Source organism: Triticum urartu, chromosome 4A (genome assembly GCF_056163025.1).
Source record: "Triticum urartu cultivar PI428250 chromosome 4A, HENAU_Tu73, whole genome shotgun sequence".
NCBI lineage: Eukaryota > Viridiplantae > Streptophyta > Magnoliopsida > Poales > Poaceae > Triticum > Triticum urartu.
Genome location: NC_141876.1, coordinates 298,282,562 through 298,293,502, shown reverse-complemented (window position 1 = coordinate 298,293,502; position 10,941 = coordinate 298,282,562). Strand labels below are relative to the sequence as shown.

At 45.2% G+C, this 10,941-nt stretch overlaps 1 protein-coding gene across 2 annotated transcripts; it reads left to right on the top strand.

Moving 5' to 3' along the window:
• Positions 1-3,277: 3,277 nt before the first annotated feature.
• Positions 3,278-7,695, top strand: LOC125551499 (RNA-binding (RRM/RBD/RNP motifs) family protein). 2 transcript variants are annotated; one of them, XM_048714759.2, is made up of 4 exons: positions 3,278-3,471; positions 3,748-3,995; positions 4,133-5,311; positions 7,080-7,695. In XM_048714759.2, the coding sequence occupies exons 2-3, from the start codon at positions 3,774-3,776 to the stop codon at positions 5,300-5,302; spliced, it is 1,392 nt and encodes a 463-aa protein (XP_048570716.1). In that variant the 5' UTR covers positions 3,278-3,471; positions 3,748-3,773; the 3' UTR covers positions 5,303-5,311; positions 7,080-7,695. The 2 variants fall into 2 exon arrangements, with proteins under 2 accessions (XP_048570716.1, XP_048570715.1); XM_048714758.2 differs by having other exon boundaries at positions 3,279-3,586.
• The last annotated feature ends 3,246 nt before the right edge of the window (positions 7,696-10,941 follow it).

The following is a 10,941-nucleotide window of genomic DNA, read 5'->3' as shown; positions in this document are numbered from 1 at the left end:
CTCTATGCGGCGTCGGTCGTGTATATTCGAGAGACTTGGCCGAAGTTTGCAGGCTAAGGAGGAAAATTTATTCTCCGCTAATGGTTTACGATTTCACCGGTTAGATCCGGTTAGCCGTCTATTATCCTCCACTAAAGGCTTGTGGAGGATTGGTTAGAGATGCTCTTAAGGGGCAGTTGTGCTAGACGTTTGATGTACATGGTAACATTCCCTTTAGCTAATTAAATTCTTTATAGATGTGCTTGGCATTATGTAGGTCTCCTATATCAACTTTTTGTGTAGATGAAAATCTTTTTATATGCGGAGAGGAGACCATAATACACTTGTGAAAGAAGCTGGTGGAAAAGCATACCCATAAGCGTTTCTTTTTATCCCCCAATCGGAAAAATGTAAGGCAAGTTAAGTACAAAGTTCATGCTACAACGCTTCCTTGTGCTATACACAATGCATCAAAGTAGTTCTGCTTTTTTGATACGTCCATTTTGCATCATACTTTTATATTGATATTTATTGCATGATGGGCTGTTATTACACATTATGTCACAATACTTATTCCTTTTCTCTCTTATTTTACAAGGTTTACATGAAGAGGGAGAATGCCGGCAGGTGGAATTCTGGACTGGAAAATGAGCAAATATTAGAGACTTATTCTGCACCACTCCAAAAGTCCTGAAACTTCATGGAGAATTATTTTGGAATATATAAAAAATATTGAGTGAAGAAAGCACCAGAGGGGGCCCACCTGCCATCCACAAGGGTGGAGGGTGCGCCCTACCCCCTGGGCGTGCCCCCTGCCTTGTGGGACCCCTGGCAGACCCCCAATGCCCATCTTCTGCTATATGGTGTGTTTTGACCTGAAAAAAATCAGAAGGAAGCTTTCGGGATGAACCGCCGCCGTCTCGAGGCGGAACTTGGGCAGAACCAATCTAGGGCTCCAACGGAGCTGTTCTGCCGGGGAAACTTCCCTCCGGGAGGGGGAAATCAGAGCCATCGTCATCACCAACGATCCTCTCATCGAGAGAGGGTCAATCTCCATCAACATCTTCACCAGCACCATCTCCTCTCAAACCCTAGTTCATCTCTTATATCCGATCTTTATCTCAAAACCTCAGATTGGTACCTGTGGGTTGCTAGTAGTGTTGATTACTCCTTGTAGTTGATGCTAGTTGGTTTATTTGGTGGAAGATCAGATGTTCAGATCCTTAATGATAATTAATACTCCTCTGATTATGAACATGAATATGCTTTGTGAGTAGTTACGTTTGTTCCTGAGGACATGGGAGAAGTCTTGTTATAAGTAATCATGTGAATTTGGTATTCGTTCGGTATTTTGATGAGATGCATGTTGTCTCTCTTCTAGTGGTGTTATGTGAACGTCGACTACATGACACTTCACCATTGTTTGGGCCTCGGGAAAGGCATTGGGAAATAATAAGTAGACGATGGGTTGCTAGAGTGACAGAAACTTAAACCTTAGTTTATGCGTTGCTTCGTAAGGGGCTGATTTGGATCCATATGTTTCATGCTATGGTTAGATTTATCTTAATTCTTCTTTCATAGTTGTGGATGCTTGCGAGAGGGGTTAATCATACATGGGAGACTTGTCCAAGGAAGGGCAGCACCCAAGCACCGGTCCACCCACATATCAAATTATCAAATTAACGAACGCGAATTATATGAGCATGATGAAAACTAACTTGACAATAATTCTCATGTGTCCTCGGGAGCGCTTTGCTTTATATAAGAGTTCGTCCATGCTTGTCCTTTACCACAAAAAGGATTGGGCCACCTTGTTGCACCTTGTTTACTTTTGTTACTTGTTACCCGTTACGAATTATCTCATCATACAACTATCTGTCACCGATAATTACAGTGCTTGCAGAGAATACCTTACTGAAAACCGTTTGTCATTTCCTTCTGCTCCTCGTTGGGTTTGACACTCTTACTTATCGAAAGGACTACGATAGATCTCCTATACTTGTGGGTCATCAATTTTCTCCTTCTATATTTTGCTGGTGTGGACATATCACATAAGTCAACGTTTTAAATGTTAGATACCTTCTGATCTTAGCTAGTCATAGAGATGCCATCATATGACTAAGAACTTGGTAGTATATAAACTTGATTAAATATTGCATCATTTGTAGTAATAATGCTTGGGTTGAACCCTAGTATGCATATGCCAACAATATGATACCCAGTATTAGTAGGCATGACTGTATCATTAGCCTCCACATGGCTGATGGTGTCTTCGCCCTTGTGAAATACCCAGGATGCCCATAGGTTTTCATACATTGCTATACCTCCTCTACATGTGCCCACATTATATAATTATAAGGAAAAACTTTAAATTTGCTACCTGATTGTAATAGAATTGAGACGTCTCACATATGAAAGAGTCTAAATCAAATAAATAAACGACGATCGTTGATTTTTCTCTTTTAAATGCTAACTAACCAGATAACGTTGGTTTTAAAATTTAATCTAAAGTTCCAGACACCTCAATTTAAAAAAATGAAGACCAACTGCATATTGTTATACAACATATACTACACCGTCCATTGTATAGCACTTCATACACGCTCCATGATTATTTAAAAAAACATTTAGGGTAACCTATCAAATAGAGTTAATACATTCTATCTAAATAAAATAAAACTATATGCATGTAGTGTCCATGAATTATATAAAGAGAAAAACAATGTGCGGCTCTACCGATTCTCGATAGACCCGACAAAACCGTGCAGTTACCCTCACGAAAACAATCAACGCTAAACCACGACGGCACGCAAGATTGCGCGAGGTACGTGAGGGCGCACGAGGAAAAATATGGATGTTTTAATAATCGCGTGGGCAAGTGAAAAATGAGGTAATAAGATAACTGGGTAGGCAATAGTATAGGAGACAAGTAATTACCACGAGAAGAATGTATGTTACTACAAAACCTAAAATCAAATTTGATTATACATTGACTTTTTTTGGGGCAATTGAAGGAAATTAGGAGGATACATTCGAAACTAAAATTAATACTTTTATAAATAAAATAATGTACGTAGTTTTATTTTGAACCATTCACGAGGATTGAGATACATATAGTCTGACTAGATTAAAAGAAAAAATTTAAGAAATATATTCATGGAATAAATGCACATAATTCATAAACGTTACATAATGCAAGTAAGAGAGAGGAGAGAGAGAGGGGGGGGGGAGGGAGGCAGAAAAAAGGGGCATAAAAAACTACAATGACATCTATATATAAACACCTCACAGGACATAAAAGAAAAGACAGAGAATAGCAAAAGGAAAACAAAAAATAAAAAGGAAGGAGAGAGATAGAATAGAGAGAGACACACAACAAGAAAGGAAGGAGAGGAGGAGGAGGTGGTGGTGCCGTGGTATGGCCTTTGAGGTTGCCATGCCTCCCCCAAGATCCTAGGCAGCCAGCTCGAGACCCCTTCCTTGGATCAACCGGTGCGCCCTGCCCCTGAATTCACCGCTCTCTCTCCGCCCCGCTGCGCCAAATTCTGCTCCATTTTGGTGCCCAATTCCTGCGCTTTCGGTTGGTTCTTGGAGCCGGGCATTCCTGGTGCGTTGTCGTCCGTGTTTAGATCTGCCGCCCGGATCGCCGGCTCGCTAAAGATCGGATCTTGGCGGCGGCGGCGCTCGTTTTCTTGATCCGATGGCGCCTGTTTCGATCGGTCGGCGTAAGATCTGATGTGAAAGCTGCTGTCTTTGTGTTCTTTGCAGGTTGGAAGTAGGAGCCAGAGCCGGAGATGGAGGCCGACGCCGGGAAGCTGTTCATCGGTGGCATCTCGTGGGACACCAACGAGGACCGCCTCCGGGAGTACTTTGAGAAGTACGGGGAGGTGGTGGAGGCTGTCATCATGCGCGACCGAGCCACGGGCCGCGCCCGGGGCTTCGGGTTCATCGTGTTCGCCGACCCAGCAGTTGCAGAGCGTGTAATAATGGAGAAGCATATGATCGACGGCCGGATGGTAAGACTCGGTGTTTGCTTACGTACGCTAGGTTCATGATGATGTGCTAGATCCATGCTGTTATATTGCTTTGTAGGTTTTTTTTTTGTAATTACTATCATTTTGGAAAATTCAGAATGTTTGGATTGTTCTGTCAGGTGGAGGCCAAGAAAGCTGTCCCTAGAGACGATCAGCAAGCACTTAGCAAGAGTGGTGGCAGTGCTCATGGATCACCAGGGCCCAGTCGCACCAAGAAGATTTTCGTTGGGGGTCTTGCATCCACCGTGACAGAGGCAGACTTCAGGACATATTTTGAGCAGTTTGGCACGATCACTGATGTTGTTGTGATGTATGATCACAACACACAGCGTCCTAGAGGGTTTGGGTTCATAACGTACGATTCTGAAGACGCTGTGGACAAGGCATTGTTCAAGACATTCCATGAACTAAATGGTAAGATGGTTGAAGTCAAGAGGGCTGTTCCTAAGGAGCTATCACCTGGACCTAGCATGCGCTCTCCTGCTGGCGGAATCAACTATGTTATGAACAGAGCCAATAGCTTTCTCAATGGATATACCCAAGGTTACAGTCCGAGCCCGGTAGGTGGTTATGGAATGAGGATGGATGCAAGGTTTGGGCTTCTATCAGGCGGCCGTAGTAGTTATCCTTCTTTTGGTGGTGGTTATGGAATTGGTATGAACTTTGACCCAGGGATGAACCCAGGTATTGGCGGTAGCTCGAACTTCAACAATAGTGTCCAGTATGGACGGCAGATCAATCCATACTACAGTGGTAATTCGGGTAGATACAATAGCAACATTAGCTATGGTGGAGTCAACGACAATTCTGGGTCAGTGTTCAACTCACTGGCTCGTAATCTCTGGGGTAATTCAGGTCTCAATTACTCTTCCAACTCTGCAAACTCTAATTCCTTCATGTCATCTGCAAATGGGGGGCTTGGTGGAATCGGGAATAACAATGTGAACTGGGGAACCCCTCCTGTGCCTGCTCAGGGTGCTAACGCTGGCTCGGGCTATGGCAGTGGGAACTTTGGTTATGGGTCGACTGAAAACAACTTCAACCTGAGTCCTGGTGCTTATGGAAGGAACACTGGATCAGGTGGCGTCAATGCTTCACTCAACCAGTCAAGCAATGGATATGGGAGGAACTTTGGAGATTCGTCAGCGGGTGGCGGTGGCTCCATCTATGGAGACACAACTTGGAGATCTGGATCTGAGCTTGACGGAACCAGCCCATTTGGATATGGGCTTGGGAATGCAGCTTCAGATGTTACAGCAAAGAGCTCAGCGGGTTACATGGGGCATTAACAGATAGAGGTTAGATCTTTTCTTCATTGTATTATCCTTGTGCTTTTCTTTTTACAGTTTGCAAATGTTTAACTACTAGTTCATGTACTAGCAGCATCAGATAAAGACCCTCAATTTTGAAACTTTCCACTGAACTGGTGGTACTAATGCTTAGACAATGTAGCTTCGAATATGTTGTATCCCCTGTGCTAAATGCCATTGTTAATGCTCAAGTTTCATATACAAAATATATTCAGTATGGGAAATACCAACACTGGCCTTGGTTGTCCCAGGATAATGCATACATGTAGTTGTCACATTTTCATGTCCATGAAATCTAGACAGGCATTGATCAGTTGAACCATAGCACCATGATACAGAAGTTACTGTCATTATGAACTAAAAAGATGTCGTTACCATCCATTAAAATTGTTAAGTGTCTATCTACTTCATGTCCCAATCGCTACATTAGGATGATTTTGATGATTCATGATTGTATATGATGGATATTGCAAATTGTCTATGTTCTTCATGTTCCAATTGTTACGTGAAAATGATATTATGGTTCATGGTTGTTTATGATGGATATTGCAAATTGTTATGAAATGAACACATAAGTTGATTGGATTTAAAAACTTTTGCCACGTTATGGTATAGATTCATTTTGAACATGAACCTACGAAGATGGTATTAAAGTAGTATGATAAGCTTGCAGTATTAACAAGAGCTAAATCCATTGTTGCCTTCTTTTTATTTGTGCTACTGTGAACTGTAATACTGTCTTGTCCTAGAAACTTGATTAGTGTTTTTCACATTCAAACATTTGCCATCTGTGAACTTAACCTACACCTCAAATTATTTAATCCACATTGAAACACTGGTCATCCATGAACTGCAGCCATGACCCCATATGAAAGAATTGGTGCACCTCATATTTACTTATACGAAACATATTAGTCCAGTAATATATTCAACGATAACGAGGTGTATTAGTATGTGAATATGCATGTTGTATCTCCAGTATACACTTTAGGTCAAAATTATACTGTAGTGCTTTTATTTAGAAAATCGTGCGAACCGTTATTCCTTGGCCATCTTCTCCAACTTGAAAAGAAACTATTCCATGCTTTTATATATGTTTATACATTTTTGTTACCCATGGTAAAATTGAATATCTGGCACTTAAATTACTACAGATCTTAGGGTTACAGAACCAATCTTTAGGCATCGAACACTTGTATGGTACTTTGGAATATATTGCCCCTTTCACATACTGAATTTCCTTCAATCTAGTCTCATTGCTGGTTGACAATTTATAAGTCGTTTTTTTAATAGACCAATCTTTGCTTCTGCATGACTTGAGCTAAAAGCTAAAATATGGTCCAAGGACTTATTTTTGATAGCTGAACCAATTTATATTGTATTTTCCAAATTTAACAGTTAATACTTATGTCATCAATTACCATGGCATTATGTCTAGTAAATCCATTTTGGCTTGCTCATACTATTCAAGTTTCAAATGACGTAGATTGTTATATGCTGGATATCATTTGGACAGTTCAAAGGAGCTCTTTCTCTTAGAACATAGACTGTTAATGTGGGTTCACCGGATCATTTTAGGCCAAGCATCATACTCATACTGCATTTGTCGACATCAATATTTGGTTGTTCTGGATGACACTTGACACTGCTGTGATCTAAAAGGCACCATTGAAGCAACTTGTTTGTGCTTTTTTCCTTTGCTTTGGTTATTGTACAGTCGTAATTATGCTTTAACTTATCTGTTTGCTTTGTGCAGGAATGACGCCGCCTAGGAATCTTTTTCGCATACAGCAATTCATAATAGGTTGAGAAGAGAACCGCAGGTGCATCAGGTGCAAATTTTGAACTTCACATGATTAAAAGGCATGGGTTAGTTAATAGAGCTAACCAGGGAGTTGGTCAAAGAGATCAGTTATATATCCTCGGAAGATCATTTAAGCGTATTTGCATATGTAAGGTTTGAGATTGTGGTTTCGGATTTCTACAGCGAGTTTAGGTTTTGGCAACCCTGGGTTTTTTCTTGGTTGAGATGTGAAGTAAGATTGCGGGATATATATGTCTGAAGAGTGTTCAGTTGTACGGCGGCGCTGCCCCCCCCCCCCCCCCCCCCCCAAATATAGACCCACCCCTTTTTTGGGTTTTTGTTCGTATAGTAGAAACTGCTTTAGTGTTTGTTGAATTGTGTGGTAGCTCTTGTTATCAGGATGATAAAATTCCCCCCTTTTGGCTTTTTTTAAATCTTATTACTGAAGTGTATGTACCAGAGGTCTGGTCTGTGTTTTTCCTAGTGCAACTTGTGAGGGATGCCCCTTGTGGGTCCCAAAGAATAATAATGCTACAATATATTCTAATTCATTTTGAGGCTTCTTTTCTCTCTCCAAGGCTATATTTTGTGTCTTGCTGGAACATCTGTACATTCTGATTCCCCTGCAAATTGCCTATGCCTTTTCGGCATCATCTTCTCATCTGGATCTGTCTGTCTAGTGGCTCTGGTGTTATAGGTTCTTGTGCCTTCCTTGCATAGTAATCAAACTAACATGTAATAGTATATTTTGTTCTGTAATTCTGTTTGCTTCATCCTTTTAAAGATTTCAGTAAGAACTACATACGGATGTATAGAGATATTTTAGTGTAGATTCACCCATTTTGCTATGTATGTAGTCCTATTGTAATCTCTAAAAAAGGGGGAGTAATAATTAGTTAATCTCAACACATCTTAAATTTGGGAGAATAACTACATAGTTGAAATTAGCGCAGTAGTTGATATCACAAGAAACATCAAGCTCACAAATTCTGTGTAGTAAGAGCAACTCCACTTGTTCGGCCCCCAGCGCATAGGCCGACGCTATTTCGGACGCTCGCCCGGCGATTTTTAGGCCCTAGGGCGATCTAGGTCCCAGCCACGCCCTTAAGGCGTCATAAATTCAAACTTGTTCATTCCCGCTACCCAAAAAACACCACAAGTCCGGCGATTAGCGATCAATAAAAGGTTTGGCGTGCAAAAGAAAGGACGCACACGCAGTGCATCAAACAGCGGCGGCGGCCTCCAGCGTCGGACTGCTGGGAGTCGGCATGCGCGGGCTGGTCGGCATCGGCGCGGCTTCTATGCTGGGCGTCATGGAGGCATCATCGCTCGGGCTTGGCGGCGACGTTGGGGTAAGCGTGGGAGTTGGCGCCGCCGTCGACGACATCTGATTCAGGACGAGGCCATGCTCCGCCAGGTACCACGCCTTGACTTGCTCGTCCATCGCCGACATGTCCCCCCCCCCCCCCCTCATCAGGAAAGCCAGGTCGGTGTTCCTCTTCTTCGCGGTGATGTTGGTTCGGAGCAGGTCGAGCTTGACGGCGTTGTTCGTCATCAATGCCGACCATTACGCCTTAGTTTTCTCTTCCCTTTGGGCGGCGCGGGTCTGGGCGTCGGCGATGCACGATGGACTCTTACAGGCACGCGGTGTCCTTCGCTGACTTGGCTCGCTTGTTCCCGTCCGGGCGCCCATCGGACGCGCCCGGCGTGGGCGCGTCCGGACTTCCGCCCACTTCTCGCACTTCTCGATCCGAGAAACACGTGGGTACTTGAAATCTTGGTCGGTGTTGTTGTCCTGGCGATGCATGGCGAACATCGCACCATCTGCGCCGAGGAACAACAGTCGGCGGCGCACCAGGGCGAAAGAATGAGCGAGAGACCGGCGTGTCATACCCGACCCTCGATGTTGGCGCCGTTCTGGTTCGTGCCGGTGATCGGGTCGAGGCAGACGATTTTCCACGCTTCGGCGAGGCACTCGTCCTCTTTGGACGCCCACTTGACGCGCGGCTCGCCGGCCTGGCCGCCCGCTTCTTCTTTTTCCCTTTCCTCGCCGGAGCAGGCGCCGGCTCCTCCTCCTCCTCTGGCTCCTCCTCGCCGTAGTCGAGCTCGCCCTCCATATCGCCATGGAGGTCCATTGTATCATCTTAGGTAGTGAACCCGGGGGAGGCGGCGGCGGCCGAGCCGGTCGTGATGATATCATCCATGTCGGCCTCCGTTGCGTCCGTGTCGCCGAGATGCGACAAGGAGGCTTGTGAGAAGAGCAACGCGCCACGACGCAGAGGTGGCGTCGGGGAGGATGCGTAGGCCGGCGGCGAGTAGGTGTACGTGGGGTATTGGACACTGACGAACGTGGGTGAGGGCGTGCGCTGGGCCGGGTGACCATATGGAAAGGTGATGTTGGGGTTGAACCCGCCGTGCTCGTCGCCGTCGGCGTAGCCAGGCGAGGGAGTGCAACCCCAGGGGTGTGGCGACGACGAGAAGTTGGCCGGAGACCCGACGCTCTGCTGGCTCCAGGACGCGTACGGGCCGTGGCCGCCGGGTGGATTCATCATCCCCGCGCGAGATGCCTCGGCTTGTTCGGCCGCGCGATCTGCCTGCTCCGCCACGGCCGCAGCCGCCACCGCCGCCACCGCCGCCCTGTCCCGAGCTTTCTTGGCGTTGGCCCTGTTTCGCCGGTCGGTGGTGACAGCCTCCCGGCGCTGAACTTCCGCCTTCCTGTCGGCGTTAGACATGCCCGGGGCTTGGACGATGGCGCCCTCTGCTTCCTCTGCTTCGACTGAGTGGTGGCGGTGGCATTGGCATCGGTAGCAGCGTCGGGGGGAGGGGGCATGTACTTTTTCGGTGACATGGCGGCCGGATGGAGGGGGGAGGAGAATGGTAGGAGGGAGGGGGGATGGAGGGAAACGGGGGGAGGGGGAGCGGGGGGAAACGGCGAGAAAAGGGCCTTCTCTCGCCGACAAAGCGGACCCACTCCCTTTTTTGCTTCGGCCGGCACCCCCAGGCGACCCCCGGGGGCTTGGGTTCGGCTCGGATTCGCCGGCTGCTATTTCGGCCCGAACCAGTGATAAACGAGATCCTCGGGGCGCGATTGGACCGATTTTCAGGCGCCGACGCTAAAAAATCGCGTTGGGAGGCTTGTCAGGGGCGCGACTGGAGTTGCTCTAATATGGTATGACTGTAGTGCGCACAAATTTTCATGGTGAAAGGGCCTGCTCTTAAAGAAACTTCAAAAAAAGCACTTTGGAGACTTGATTTTTTTTTTGGCCACGAGCTCCTTGTATGTCCTTTCATCATGGAAATATGTATGATCCTAGCCCACTCAAGCATCTTGCTCGTCAAAAAAAGTTTGTGTTGCTATTTTTATTTATTTTATTGTTCATTGGGAGATTGGGCTCATTTGTGGATTACCATATCTTTTAAGTCTTCTTTTGATTGAATGAATTTTGTAGGATTTTGGAGGAAATGAAATCTTATGAAATTAAACATTTGGCTCCATTGCTGTTAGGGGAGCACTTGCTGAATCTAGCTCGAAAGAGTCGATCTCACATGGAGTGGCGGCACATTTGCAACACACTATGCATGTACTCCCTCCGTATCAAAGTATAAGACATTTTCCAGGCATTAAAATATGAGACTTTTTTTAGCTAGTTAGCCTACAAAAACGTCATATATTTTGGTATAGATGTAGTATTTTCTTAACAATGGAAATAAGTTGACAGCGCATTTGCAGCACGAAAGTCACGTAGGGTATCCATTCTTGTATTTATTTCCTTTCTTTCTATTCTTCCTTTTAACACAGGTTGATTTCTTTAAT